This window comes from Pelobates fuscus, chromosome 5 (assembly GCF_036172605.1).
Source record: "Pelobates fuscus isolate aPelFus1 chromosome 5, aPelFus1.pri, whole genome shotgun sequence".
Lineage (NCBI taxonomy): Eukaryota > Metazoa > Chordata > Amphibia > Anura > Pelobatidae > Pelobates > Pelobates fuscus.
The window spans coordinates 343,862,233-343,878,560 of record NC_086321.1 but is presented as its reverse complement, the minus strand read 5'-3'; the positions used below and the strand labels follow the sequence as shown (position 1 = coordinate 343,878,560).

Genomic DNA, 16,328 nt, shown 5'->3' with positions numbered 1-16,328 from the left:
TGTAACAAGTTAATAATCTGAGCTTGAACTTTTCATGGCCACGATAAAAAAAATCCGACATTGCTTTTGTGACCGCGTCGTGTGCTGCTTTCCATCACTTTTAAAACTCAAAAACATTTACTATACTATTATATCATAATAATTCTAATAGTGTTACAGACTATGCCAGGAATCTATTGTTGATGTAATGAAGTACTTAAGGAGAAACACCATTTTTTAAAATTAATTATATTGGTGTTGAATGCAATTTTTTGTTTTATAGAGGTAAAAACTACTCACCTTTCAAGTTCTCGTGTTTGATGCAAATCTCCATGATTTGTAGCTTCTGCAGTAAGCCTTGGCCAGATCATGAAATAACTCAACCAATTCTGCAACTCCCATTCTTATGCTCTTTTTGAGAATTTATTTTAGACCCATGCCCAGCACAGTTCCTGGCAACTCCATTCGCAGTTGTGTTACTGGAATTGTAGATTTAACTGGAGTTGTTGTTGGAGCTGTACATGTAACACAACCTTCTAGCCTCTAAAACCCCTCGACTAATTTATTTTTCCCATATGACTCATATAACGCACCATTATGTCTTCATTAAACAGCGTGAAAATCCCAACATACATACAAGATAAGGGTGCTACTGAAATCGACTGATACAAGAAACAAAACATAGCACAACAAAGCCCCCACAGGATGTATATCATATATAAATAAGAACAGTCATAAACCTTAAAGCTGGTCTGAATTGGAGTATTCTATATATTTCTGTGTGTGTGAGTTTGTGTGTGTGTGTATATATGTATATATATACACTTACTCATTAAACTCATTAAACTAAAAACATACTCACAAAAAACAATTAAAAAAATTACATATATATATATATATATATATATATATACATATATATATATATATATATATATATATATATATATTCACACCTGTGTGGCTGAGCCTGCCAAGGAATGTGTGATTCTTCTTGATAACAAGCCTCTAGTATCATTCTAGAGAGTAAATGTTTGAGTCTTACAGTTTGCACAGGAAATCCTGAGATAACAAGTTGGCTAATCTGCTGTCGCAGAAGTGATTGCCTTCAGTTCATGTAAAAATCTGTCCAAGACGGTTTGAAATGAATAGACTGCATTGAAGTGAATTTCCAAAATCGTTTATGTTATATATAAAATAGATGCACCTGGAAAAAAAATATTGTATATTTGTTAATCCAACTAAGCTCTTAACTAGGGTACTTGGTTGTAACGTCTGTGAGTGTGTTTGTATATTTTCACTATATATATATTCCATATAAACCCTGTAAACCTTGGCATACAAAAAATTGGCAAAGTGTGGTCCTTTACAGTAAGATTATTAAAGATGCTGATTCGCTGCCCAAAGAGTTGCCATCAGATTCTTTAGATATATTTTTTTAAATTCCTGCATTTTTTTCTTTAAATTTGGTAAACATAATATTAAGGGATACAAACGATATGTAAGTGAACATGGTGATGATCCAATGATAAATTTGATAGCCAAGGATAGTCGATAAGGATTTTTTCCCCTTTTTACTGGCATAATGGCCATCTACTCTAATGGTTTCTTTTAGATCAACTGCATAAAAATATGTGTTTTAAAGTGGCTCTATCACTGTCTGGAATCTTTCCGTAGTTTGCAAAGACTCCAGACGGGGACATCGCTGCTGGGTGTCTGGTGGCTGTAGGAGGAAAGGAAAGGAGAGATTTACTGAATCTCTCCCTTGTGGGGGCTGCCATCTTCATCAGCCGCATCTTCTTCAGTTTCTGGTGCTTCAGCTGCCTGGAGCCGATGTCAGCGATGTACTCTCGCACACGCTTGCAAGTGCAGCACTGAGGTTTATTGTTGGGTTGGAATTTCAGTGAAATTCCAACTCAGCCAATTGAGTATTTCGTTAAGACTCTACGTTCATGAAATACAAATTTGGAAGGGGGATGACAGAGCCACTTTGAAGAACTTGAAGTATTTTAGTCTTTTTTTCAATTGTATTACCATCTTTCTGTCCATCCATCTATCTATCTATCTATCTATTTATGTATCTGTCTGTCGGTCTGTCTGTCTGTCTGTCTGCCTGCCTGTCTGTCTGCCTGTCTGTCTATCTATCTACATGTCTGTCTGTTTCTCTCTTTCTCTGTCTGTCTGTCTCTGTCTTTCAAACCATTGCTGCAAGCTCAGACAAACACATATCCTTTGCATTATCCCTGTAATAAAAGGGCCAATTAACTTTAGAGTATTACCATTATTCAATTGTATTACCATCTTTCTGTCCATCTATCTATCTATCTATCTATCTATTTATCTGTCTGTCTGTCGGTCTGTCTGTTTGTCTGTCTGTCTGCCTGTCTGTCTGCCTGTCTGTCTATCTATCTACATGTCTGTCTGTTTCTCTCTTTCTCTGTCTGTCTGTCTCTGTCGTTCAAACCATTGCTGCAAGCTCAGACAAACACATATCCTTTGCATTATCCCTGTAATAAAAGGGCCAATTAACTTTAGAGTACAGAAAATGTGCTTACATCTACCTTGGAAGTAGGAATCTACAGTTTCCGTATCTAGCACATTTTTTTGCCATTTCTTTTAAAACTGAAACCCTAACTACAAGCTCATGTCCTCCAGTGTGTGACGTATATTTGAGGGTATACAAATAAAAAAGCAAAGGGAAACAATCTATCATTGCTCCATCCAAATACTGAAACCATCTTTTCAAGAGCTTTAGAAATACTACAGAAGCGGAATGTTTAGAGCCCTTCCAGGTAAGACTGAAATTTTCTCAACTTAACCTTAAATGTGAGAACATTTTACTTGACATTTTTATCAGGAAAACATGAAATACCTGTGATGGTATTATCGCTAAGTTAAACAAACCCTCTTAAATTTCTTTCATTTTGTTTTGTAGTCTTGGACATGCTTCCAGGAAATACATTGTTTTAGATTATCTATTAAATGTTTGTCTTTTAGATAAGTTATCTAAGTCTTGTGCATGGGTTATTCCCTTAAGGAATTAAAAAATATGCTTGAAACAAAGAGAGTTTAAAACAAACCAGTGAACCTAAACCCAAGGAATCAATAGGATGGACAACATAGAGAACGACATATTGTATTTTAAATAAGAATATAATTGGTGCTGATTTACCGTTTTTGTAGACTATCATAGAGAACTGCATATTGTATTTTAAATAAGAATATAATTGGTGCTGATTTACCGTTTTTGTAGACTATCATAGAGAACTACATATTGTATTTTAAATAAGAATATAATTGGTGCTGATTTACCATTTTTGTAGACTATCATAGAGAACTACATATTGTATTTTAAATAAGAATATAATTGGTGCTGATTTACCGTTTTTGTAGACTATCATTTATCTTGTGCAAGATCATAATTTTATGATATTTGTTTTGTTTCTATTTACATTAATCTAGCATAAAACATACACAAAACCCTCTTTTGACCTTCTTTATATGCAATGTGGTCATTATTTTTTTTCCGTAAAAAGTCCTATGGACCCCTGTTTTACTTTTTTCAATGATTTATGTATTTCATTTTTTTTTTTTTTTAGTTTTTTCAGTTTTCTAAAACTTTGACAGTGATCCAACTTTATTCTTTATTTGTAATGAATATGGCAGTTGCTCAGGATTTTATTATCATGTAACTTATACATCAGTCAACCCCCCATCTAAGTGATATTTTTGGAGCATTTCGGCAATTTCCAATTAAACTGGACTGGTCCTCATCGGAGCTTATTCAGATAAATTCAGAGGTGGATTTGTAGAAATTAGAGAAATAGTAAATTAAATTCATATCCTCCTGAATTTTGCATTCAGATTTTTTTCTAAATTCAGGAAACAAATGGCTAACTATTCTAAATGTATTTTATATAGATTGTAAGCTTGTGTAAGCAAGGCCCTCCTCATTATTATTAATATTTTGTGTGTGTGTGTGTGTGTGTGAAAATTTGTAAACCACTATGGAAAATATTGGCGCCATATAATTGATAATAATAATTAATTTTTCCACATCACCATTTGTTATTGATGGTTGTAGTTATAGAGCTACAATGGATAATGGTTTAATGAGTAGGGATAAAGGGGCATTAATGTAAAATATGTTTAGACAGCTGGGCTTTTTTGTGCAATATGTGCGGCATATGCTTCTGGGTTCCGTGTTCATTAATAATATTATGTAACATTTATACATAGAGCATTTGACAGAGAGTTCAAAGCATAGCAGATATGTAGCTAAAACCTAAGCACTGACAATAGGTAGACTAGAAAAATGGTCAGAGTTGTGGCAACTGACATTTAATGTGGATAAGTGCAAGATAATGCATCTTGGACGTAAAAACCCAAGGGCAGAGTACAGAATATTTGATAGAGTCCTAACCTCAACATCTGAGGAAAGGGATTTAGGGGTGATTATTTCTGATGACTTAAAGGTAGGCAGACAATGTAATAGAGCAGCAGGAAATGCTAGCAGAATGCTTGGTTGTATAGGGAGAGGTATTAGCAGTAGAAAGAGGGAAGTGCTCATGCCATTGTACAGAACACTGGTGAGACCTCACTTGGAGTACTGTACACAGTACTGGAGACCCTATCTTCAGAAGGATATTGATACCTTAGAGAGAGTTCAAAGAAGGGCTACTAAACTGGTTCATGGATTGCAGGATAAAACTTACCAGGAAAGGTTAAAGGATCTTAACATGTATAGCATGGAGGAAAGACGAGACAGGGGGGATATGATAGAAACATTTAAATACATAAAGGGAATCAACACAGTAAAGGAGGAGACTATATTTAAAAGAAGAAAAACTACCACAACAAGAGGACATAGTCTTAAATTAGAGGGACAAAGGTTTAAAAATAATATCAGGAAGTATTACTTTACTGAGAGGGTAGTGGATGCATGGAATAGCCTTCCAGCTGAAGTGGTAGAGGTTAACACAGTAAAGGAGTTTAAGCATGCGTGGGATAGGCATAAGGCTATCCTAACTATAAGATAAGGCCAGGGACTAATGAAAGTATTTAGAAAACTGGGCAGACTAGATGGGCCGAATGGTTCTTATCTGCCGTCACATTCTATGTTTCTATGTTTCTATGTTTCTATGTTTCTAAAATGTTCCATTGGCAAAGAGTTTTGTGAAGGGTTGATTTGAAATGTCTCACTTATTGCCTTATTGGTACATACATATATATAACAGAAACGTTCCAAATGCTCTATGCATATCTGTGTGACAAGCATAACATCTAATTTACGGCAATTTAGAAAGAGCAGCTGGAGTCAGTCACGGCTCATTTGTAGGTATAATAATCTGGGACCTTCAGTATCCCTACGACTTGCCATTGAACAGTATTAATCGTACTACTTGAAAAACACAAGAACATAAAAGGTGAAAACAAATGTTCTACCAGCATAAACCCATACTTTCTATCAGTACTAAACAGTGCAGTTGGGAAAACTTTTTTTTTCCTGTGTCTCATATTTAGTAGACCGAAGTGTGAAACTATATGCTAGGCCAAGGGAAGGCAACCTCCGGCCCTCCAGTTGTTGTGCACTACATCTACCATGATGCTCTCACAGCCATAATACTGGCAAAGCATCATGGACGATGTAGTCCACATCTGGAGTGCTGAATGTTGGCTACTCCTGGTTTAGGGAAAAATACTAGGCCATTTAAACCTATAAAAGAGCACTATAGTAGCACTATATGTATTGGCAGCCAGACAGCGGGCATCCTAGCACACATATTGCCAATATACCATGGCTCCTTGATGTCATTAGACATGCGAATTGGATCTCTGGTGTGCCTCCACTTCAATCACCCACCTCTCTTGTCTTGGTTTCATTTTTGCCAGCATTGGCAAACATGCAATTGACTTGTGAATACCTGTAGAATGTTGCTCATATGGATTGAGACTTTGCACATAGGGATTGAGACTTTACATAGAGTGAACAGTACGATTATCAACGTATACATATATTATACTTGCTTGAGAGCAGGATTTTTTATGCTTTCTACTGACCTTCATTTAGACAAGAGTAGAAAATGTTATGTGCTTTCCTCAGTATATATATAAGACTGTAATAAAAAATTACAAAATTTAACGTTCCACTTAAATTTTAAATTGGTTTCTAATAGACTGTGATCCGACTACAGCACAAATAATGGTCAGTGACCAGAAAATGCATATGTCATGAAGCAATATAGAAAACAGAGTTTATTTCAAATATATGTGGACATTATTATTTCTTTTAGCTGATCTTAAATTTAACCATTTGCTGTCTTTTCTAAAATATATATTTTTTTTGAAAAGCCAAATAATCAAAACATTTCATACACCCCTACTTTTCACATTTTTAGCATAAACTTTCTTAACCCCTTAAGGACACATGACATGTCTGACACGTCATAATTCCCTTTTATTCCAGAAGTTTGGTCCTTAAGGGGTTAAAAGGGAACTCTGATCACCAGACCTAGCATCTAATGTAAAATATACAGTTAAAAAACTAATATATATATTGTTGCTATAAAAAATTGAATTGCCGTATCCATTTGGAATTTAAAAAAGATGAAGTGCACACTTAGTATTGGAAATTAATAATAAAAACCACCACTGGTGTGCATGTGGAGCGCTTACAAATGTGTTGACTCACGCATATGGGTTAACATACATATGTATGGAAAACGTGACTCATAGCGATATATCTGAAACAAATGTAAATGAAAGAAATAGTGCAGATAATGTTTTCAATAAGTGCAGTGAGGGAATATTCTATATGGTCTCACTCACATGTACTAATCTATAGAGAGTCCCTATTTGTGTGGTAGCTGCTATCATTCTATTCAATTATTAACTGAAAGCGCCTTGAAAACACACAAATTCTTATTCCATTTGGAATTTAAGTTATAAGTGAAATTACTTTATGTTTTTTTTATTACAGGTCCACAAACCGGGCATCTTAAACCATGCGCCGATAAAGAAAAAACATACTGTGTCAATGGAGGTGAATGCTTCGTGCTCAACGGTATTACAGCCGGCACAAAATATTTGTGCAAGTAAGAGAATTTACATTAAAGCACTGTTTAAGTATGATCACATGTTAGCAAGGCAATAGCTGACCTTAAGTGTTGTGCTTTTATTTAAAATGAGTTTGGGTTTGTATTACTGACAACTAGAATGGAGGAGATTAAATAGGGTGGTGTAAAAAGGGGTGTTGGTTTGAATATTTTTTTTATACAATAAAACTAGCACAATACTTGGTGGATCAGGCTACTTTCTTGATTTGCACAGGTGTATATGTTTATGTGTGTAGATATAAACAGATAAACAAATACACACATTTTTGCTGCTGTTTAACAATGTCGCTATTGTGCTTCCGTTTTCTTTTGGTGAATTTGTCGTGAAATCTGTTTTGAAGTCACATTCACGGTGTGGCCTTAATTACTAAATGGACTCTTCAATTCACTAAACCATGAATTGTTGGGAAGTGGGAATCATTAGGGAATTGCACATGTTAGTCCATAATAGATAACTGGAAAAAAAAATGTGAAGTACTGGATATTTCCAGGTCAACAAATTTTACTTAAAATTCCCAATTCCTTGGTGAATTCCTGAAAACTCATGGGTTAATGAAAAAAGCCTCTTATTTGCCTACTCCAAGAGATAGTTTATGCCATTTTCAAGGTGCATTTTCCTTCATAGTGGAATGTTTGGCAAATGCAGAAGCTATGGTTAATTAGTTTCTTTAGAGTCATCCTCATTTACCCTAACAAAAGAGAAATATGTTCTTGCATAATATGCGTTAAGAACACGTATTTAGTAAGGTGAAACAAAGTAACTCATCATGACCTCCCAGATTTACAGACTAGAACTGGGATTGCCAACATTTGGTACTGCAGATGTTGTGGACTTCATCTCCCCTAATGCTTTGCCAGCATTATGGCTATAAAAACATTATGGAAGATGTAGTCCACAACATCTGCAATTTTTGTCTTGTTCATTGAACTATCAAAGTGCCAGAAGAAACCCTCCATCCTCAAAAACTAAAACCAGATGTTTGCATATCCCTGGCTAGAATGGCTAATATATAAAACACATCATAAACCCATGGATAATTATTATCAACAGAAACGTTAATTAATGGTTTACGTTATTATCTGAGGTCTGATAAATATTTAATATTCATTGTAATACATACTGATTGTTGGCTAATAACATTTGGATGTTACCAATGCTCGAAAAATTAGAAACACGATACCTGGAGAAAGTCACATAGCTAAGTCAGTGCCGGAGAACGTAATTGCACTGAGATAGATAGGTCACATTGATTTCTGATGATAAAAGCAAAGTAACCTTTTTTTTAATTTAATCAAGTGACCTTCAGGTCAAAGACTCCTGTCTGTTGACCTCGCTGTCTCCACTCTAAATTTAAGCTTAATAGTGCTATATAACAATGCAAATTAGCTACGAAATCTTTGTATTAGTGGACTACGTAGACCAATACATGTAAAAACGTTCTGTATAGCTATTGCATTGAGCATTCTACTTGTCTGTTTTGGAGTCAGAAATAGGATACCATAAGATTTTACACATCCTGGCCTGGCTGTAAAATTAGTTTTTCAAACTTCCTAGGAATTGAAACTAACACACATATATCAATATATATCCATGTTTCAAATGGAATAACAAACATAGCTTAATTGTGTTTTATTTTACACATATAAATGAAGTATATGACTAAAAATTCATAACATTCCAACATAAAATGACTACTTAAAGTGAAATTACCACTTCATTTTCTTATGGAATGTGTGCTTAGTAGTATAAGTCAACTTTAACCCCTTAAGGACACATGACATGTGTGACATGTCATGATTCCCTTTTATTCCAGAAGTTTGGTCCTTAAGGGGTTAAAGGGGCTTTCAAAACACAATGGGTTTAATTCGATTTAATTCTTTTGGATAAGCTTTTTAGATCACAATTTGTTAAAATAACTTTTTTACATTATTTATCTACAAAAAATCCTGTATACCGTAATGGTGACTTCTTTAGATAAATTTTTTTAAAAGTTTGTCTAACAGATTGTGATCATTTTAAAAGATTATCCAAAAGAATTACATGAAGGCATTACTCTTACAGCTCACTATGAATTCCTTCCAGTGTTTTGTGATTGCTAAACAGTTTGCACTCTGCTTTGGCAAAAATAATATTGTCCCTGTTAGGACATAATATATTAGCACACTTCAGCTACAGTCTCAGCCAATGAACGGTGAATGAAGTTGAACAAAATATATTTTACTAAGACAGACTGCTAAAGAATATTGTAAGGACTGCAGGCATTCAAAGAGTTAAGTGCCAAAATATTTTTTAAAAGTTTGGCTCTACCACAAAACAGTACCAGGTGAACCCTGGCATCAGAAAAAAAAATCTCATATAAATTATACACCCAACATAGTTTTGCAGAAGGTGAAGGCATTAATAAAATAAATAAAGGTTATGCAAATATATTGTTTTCTTTTTATTTACATTTAAATAAATCAATATATAACTTTGCAGTTTTATCTTATACTTATGTGCTAGTTATGCACCCTGTGCCCCCTTTCCCCCGACAAAAAAAAAATAGCTAATTTTGTAATTATTATCATTTATAACAATTATAAATATCATATTATTTGTTTTCATTCACCAAAGTATTTGTGAGCAGTTTGGTGTTTGGTCTCTTTTTTTTTTTTTTTAAATGTTTACTATTTATTTTGTGCTTTTGTATTTATGGTTACATTGATATTGTGGAATATAATTTATTGTTAACCAGCAGGCTTTTGTGATATTATGATTCTTTGTTCTGTTTTTTAATGCACATACATATGTGTGTGTGTCTGTATGTATAAATGTTAATGTATATTTGTGTGTGTGTGTGTGTGTATATCATGTATATGCTATGTATACACACATACAGAATTGTAAGTTGTGAAAATGTGTTTTTTTATCATCACTTAAGGTCATTTGGAGAACTGCTCATGTCCTATGGGAGCACAAATGCAGGCGGATGCATTTATATTTTTTTTATTTTTTTTATTTTGCTCATCACATCTTTGCCCTTTAGGTGCCCACCTGGATTCAGTGGAGCAAGATGCACTGCAACTGAACCTATGAGAGTCAGAGCAGAAAGTATGTTAAATAATCTGATCTTTGCTTTTTTTTTCTCCCCTCCCCACAACTACAGCAACAAATAAAAAAAAAAGACTTTTACTTGGAATCTTCACTATTATCAAGACCTGTCTCCTCTTTTGTACCACACATGACTTCTTCATGATCTGAATCTCAGACAACAACCACTATGTGGTTTTAGACCTTCTGATTGGGTTTAATTTATATGTAAATGTGAAAATATTTAATAAAAAAAATTATAATGTATTATTTATAAATAAATAAATTAATGTTTTTTTAAAAAATATAAAAAATTCAATTTGTTTTAGAAAAAAATATTGAACATCTTGTCATGCTGGTACAACGAGTTGAGATGCAGTCTTTGATGGTGAATCTCCAAAAACAATCAGTTTACACTTGAAGGTTCTTCTTTCTTGGCATTATATTCAACTCTTCTCTTTTTCTCTGTTTTCTCTACCTTTTTTGTCTTTCCTCTCAGGTGCCCAAATGAATTTACTGGTGATCGCTGCCAAAACTACGTAATGGCCAGCTTCTACAGTACGTCCACTTCCTTTCTGTCTCTGCCTGAATAGGAGCATGCTCACTCAAACGGTGTTGCTTTCACTTGCTACGTCTTCCTTCAGATTTCACCTAGTACTTGGTTTATCGTTCTTTACTAGGCTCAGTACTGTGTGCCTCTTCCTGTAGCATGATCCAATAAAATAATAATAGTCGCTATTATTATTATTCCAATTTCTCTTACATTTTAGAAAGGTTATTTGGCATGCATGAGGTTTTATGAAATGACATGATCGTGAAATGGTGGAGGACTAAACTAATAAAATAATAGTTACAACACAGGAGTTTTAATGTTAAAACATGGTAGAGTAAAACAAACATTAAATTTAGGATTTGTCCCCTCCCCCTAAATTAGACCCTTCAAACGTTTGATGTGCTTTATTTTAAATAACTTCATTAAATAAAACAGGTAATTGTGATTGACAAAATATTCAGTTTTTAAGTACACTTTCTGTTATTATTTATTTTGATAATGTTTAGGGAGGGGAATGCTTGGTCTTCTTCATAGCTGTGGGAGGTAAAGGGTTAATATTACCAAATGTCTTCAGAACCTATTCCACACCCCCCCCAGGCAAAGCTCTCAGGGCACACAGTCCATAGACTCTGATTTGATCATTTGGAAATTTCACAAATCTTATCTATCTAAATCTGTCCAGTCATCTACAGCAGTGTTAGACTACACGTGTATGACTGAGTTGCCCCCAGCATTTACACATACCTCCTAACATTTCAAATGGACAAAGAGGGATACTTTAATTTAATGGGTGTGGTTGAGGTTGTGGCGAGGGTCGGGGCCGTTCTCAGAAATTTTAGGTGATTTACTAATAACAATTCATGGAACTAAAATGTAATTTAGAACAACAACAATGTATCTTATTTAAACAGCAATAGCAAAATGGCTGAAAACTATTTTAGATGACAATAGATAGCAGCCAGGCAAACATTTATACCTACACCATCGCTTCACAACTTTATTTAGAATTGTAGAATTAAATTAAAACTATAAGTTCAGAGCCAGGAACTGAGGGATTTAGAAAAATAGACTGCCATGCCTCTTTTCACATGTGTCAAGGTACGAGGCTTGTTGAAACTAAGTAAGCTACCAAATTGACCACAGGATATAGGCTTACAAAAAATATGATGGCATTTTCTTTTTTTATTTATTTATTATGGAAACCATTATGTTGCTTGTTTGGAAGGCATAACATGAAGGAATGTTAGGTATAAAATGAGGCAGGCTCAGTCATGTTAGGGTAAGATGTTGTGAGCACCAATAATATACTTCTTCTGCAGCTCTTCCTACTGGTAATGCAAAGTAGGTGCTAGAATAGATAGATAGATAGACAGACAGACAGACAGACAGATAGACAGATAGACAGATAGATAGATAGATAGATAGATAGTACTTGTCTCATCATACTGACATAAGAATTTTATCAGCTATATGATGAAGACATTCTTAAAATATTAAAATATGTAGGTACTAAGTTTTATACGTACAGTATTTTCATTTATGTAATTTATCTGTTTAACACATGCTCTATACTATATAGTATATAAAATCACTACCATTACCAATTAATAACCATGCAAATTAATCAAACAAAACATAAGCAAATGGTTTGCGTGGACTCAAAACTAGAATATAAATTATTAACCCTTCACATTTGCATTTTAATATTGTATAAAATACCCTATTTATCAACTGCAATAAGCAGTTATTTATTAAACTAACTTAACTAGTCTGCACTGCAGACTTTAGACCATAATGGTCAATCTAAAAGAGTTCAATTTTTTTTAAAACTTTTTAAAAAATCTGTAGGTTTATATATTTGCTTGTTTTGCACCATCGTACTAAATCTACCACAAATTTATGTATAGTGAATTGGTAACTTCACCGTATTGGTTGGAAAATAATCTATATAGACACTGGTGGATCAATAAAAATATATCTTGCAGCCTTTTCTTAATTATGATAATACAATATAATAATGAAATCACATTTTCCTGATTAATATATGTTATTCAGGTATTGTAAAAATAGTTCATTAAGACCTAGAGCAAGTAGTTTTTTTAAATAGCATTCAAAACTCATTGCTACCATCGAATAGATCAGATAAGTTCGAAAGGGATCTATTAAAAAGCAAATGAAATGACAAAAATAGGGGAAAGTAGCATAGCTGAAAAAAGTGAGAATTCAAAGTGATTTCAAAATGAATTTCAAATTTAAAGCCAAATTAGAAATATTCTCTAAGCCTTGAAAATTACTTTGAATACACTTTATATTCTCCCTTTAGTGAATAACCCTGTTAGTGAATATTAGTATCCTTTTACACGGTCATGATAAAATATTCTTCTCAGTGAGAATTTTATTGAATTTATTTACTTTTTTTTTCTCTCACTAATTCAGAAACAGAAAGGTAAGAAGATAGGGCCAAATCTAATATAAAATTTTTTTTTTTTTTTTAAATAATAGAAATTCGGGATATTCTGAGGCCTGTTCATTAAACAACAGTGGCCGCATTTAAAAAAAAAAAAATATTAATTCAGTTTGGTTCAGAACAGCAATCTATGTTTACACTATACACTAATAGGCAAGGATTGAGAAAACAAATGGATGTATGCCATTTCGAACTAACCATGTTAGTCTTTTTGATACTCATTGGTTTATATGTATTGCACCTTGATAATTGACATCTCGAGGTCAGCACCAGTGAGGATTAATAAATAAAGCAATGTGATTGGATGGACAAGTCCATCCAATCACGTTGCTCAGTCTACACCATTCTAGCTGGGGTACTCATTCATGTGCCCCTCATGGTCTATGACCATTTTTTTTGTGCTTCTTTTTTGATTATGTATGGAACTTTTTCAACTGCCTGATTATTCATTACATCAAAAGAAAGGGTTAATGTGGCAAGTAATTTCTTTACAAATTAAGGTTGATGCATATCTTGACCACAGAATATTTACATTACCTTAACAAAATAACAGGCCTAATAAACACTGAAAATGTCTACACGTCTTCAGAACTTTTAATTTTTTGCTACTTACAAGAAATAGACGTGAGCACAGACTGGAAATGTTACGTGAATTTGAAAGTCCGGAATTAAGATTTATTTATTTATTTATTATTGCAATTTATATAGCGCCAACAGATTCCGTAGCGCTTTTCAATATTATGAGAGGGGATTTAACTATAAATAGGACAATTACAAATAAACTTACAGGAACAATAGGTTGAAGATGACCCTGCTCGATCGAGCTTACATTCTATAGGAGGTGGGGTGTAAAACACATTAGGACAGGGTGTCATATATTAATACTTAAATGTATCCCTTAAGCAGTTTAGTGTTATATATGAGAGATCTGGGTTAATTTTTTATCAGTCTTAGTTACAGTTCAAAAATATTGCTAGCACTAGGTTTTTATTCTGACCAATTAGCTGATAGCTAAATAAAATGCACACCTTAATAACTGTACCACCGAGAATCACATTTTTCCCACTTAACTACTGTTGCCTAAATTTTCAATGAAGAAAACATAAAGTTTAGAATAACATATTAAAGCACATTTTTCTTTTAAAAGTTGGGAAATTTTATTTCCATGAAACTTTTAACTTTAAGTTCCGATTACCATATCAAAGGTAACCTCAGGGTACCATAATAAATTCATTGGAATGATGTAATGGTGCCAGGAGGCCCCTTGCGCCAGTTAACTTATAATGGTTAAACCATTCATAAATGGTTTATAACCCCAAAGACCTGAATCTAGCTTTTCCCCCTCCAAATCCACTTTTCTCAAATTCTTAAAACAGGAAGCCTTGGACAGTGTTGTATAGGTGAGCCGTTGATATTCTAAGCCAGTAGCTCCCCACTCACAAAACAGCTTAATAAAGGCGGATATGGAGGGGGCAGAACTAAACAGCGCTGGATTCAAGACTTTGGGGTCAAACTGTTCGTTAGCAGTGTAACCCCTTAAGGTAAGCCCGTGCCAGGGACCTCCTGATACCATAATAACTTAATTCGGAGTAAGTTGTAATGGTGCTTGGAGTATTTTTTTTAATTATTTTTTTTAGACAGAATTTTTCATAGTCTTGCAAGTAGTACGCCTACTTTTCATGACATTTTTATGAAATTCCACCTTAATTTTAAAACAATGTTCTATATTAAAACACTGACAATTATGTCAACATAAACACTTTCCAACCGTTCACTTACCACTTGAAAAATGCCCTTCTTAATTTGATTATTATTTCTATTTCCTGGGGTGATTAAATTAAATTTGAATCCAATTTTTCAATTGTATTAAGTTTATTTATTTTAGTACATTGCACGTCATAAAAAGATAAATCTAACATTTTATGTTATGGTCTTTAACGATACACAATGCATTACCTGGTATGGGACTTTATTACACCAGGCTGGTAATGCCAAACAAATTGTTCCAAACTATCACTGAACATATACATATACATACAGTTTTGTAAATTACAAGAGTAGTTTAGTTGAAAATCTAATAACAAAAAAAAAAAGTATAAATCATGACAAGGGATTGAAATGTTTCCATAATCAGAAATGCAATTGTGTAGTTGTGAATGATAATTCTGAATTAAGCCTCTCCCTAGTGATGATCTAGAATTAGCAATGCATGTTACCGCAGCATGTTCTCTTGTTAAACCACGCGGCCAGACTTTACTCTGCTTTTACAGATCAATTTGAAATTGAGTTATTTCAAATGGAAGATGCGTAAAAACTTCTCTAATAAATAATTTGATAGTCTAAACGTCTTGCAAATAACACTGCATTAACACTAAATATGTATGCATGAGCATGCCAATAACCAAGCTTTCTGTGCGACTAATGTTTCATTAGCAATGTCAATGTTAGCTTCTAAAAATGGCTGTCTCTGGAAGAAATCTGGATGGACCCCTATTTGATTACTGGCCTTGAAGTGTTACTGATTGGCAACAAATTATGCTAACTTTATATTCAATTCGCAATTTTTTTTAATTTTTTTTGTTTGTTGTTGTTTTAATTATTTTTGGCTGAACGTTTATTAGTTTTGTATTGATTAAAATAATAAATAGAAATATATATTAAACTTATTATAGTCATTAGAACATTTTTATAATCATTACAGTTACCATGTGCATTATTACTTTATACATTTTACTTGTATATATTTAATATTTTATAATTGTAAGCATGTCCACTAGTCTGTTTGTACTGAGAATGTGAATATGTTATAAACATATATTTGTATAGATTAGAAGACACAATATTTGTTTAACCACTATTTTAGCATAGTACTGTTACATTGTGTTATATAATTTAAAAATCATAATTAATACTGGGTGAAATTTCTTTAGATATACTTCGAAATAGCATCTTGGCATAGCTAATATAATTCAAAAACCAGAAACATGCTTCATCGATAACACAAGAAAATAAATGATTATATGTTTGTGTATGTATGCATATGTATTAATATATGCATATAATTAACTATATATCAATATACACATACATTCAGATTTCTTCCTATGTCCACGTTGACATGATAAAGTCTATGTTACTACTTAA

General features: G+C 33.3%; 1 protein-coding gene across 6 annotated transcripts in view; it reads left to right on the top strand.

The window, feature by feature from the left end:
* NRG1 (neuregulin 1) overlaps positions 1-16,328 on the top strand; it is a 719,872-nt gene that overhangs the window by 690,755 nt on the left and 12,789 nt on the right. For 3 of the 6 annotated variants that reach the window (XM_063455822.1, XM_063455820.1, XM_063455825.1), the window contains 2 exons: positions 6,959-7,073; positions 10,664-10,722. In XM_063455822.1, the coding sequence (XP_063311892.1) occupies positions 6,959-7,073; positions 10,664-10,722 (174 nt within the window). Of the gene's footprint in view, positions 1-6,958; positions 7,074-10,120; positions 10,186-10,663; positions 10,723-16,328 lie in introns of all 6 variants that reach the window. The other 3 variants (XM_063455821.1, XM_063455819.1, XM_063455823.1) reach the window with 2 other exon arrangements.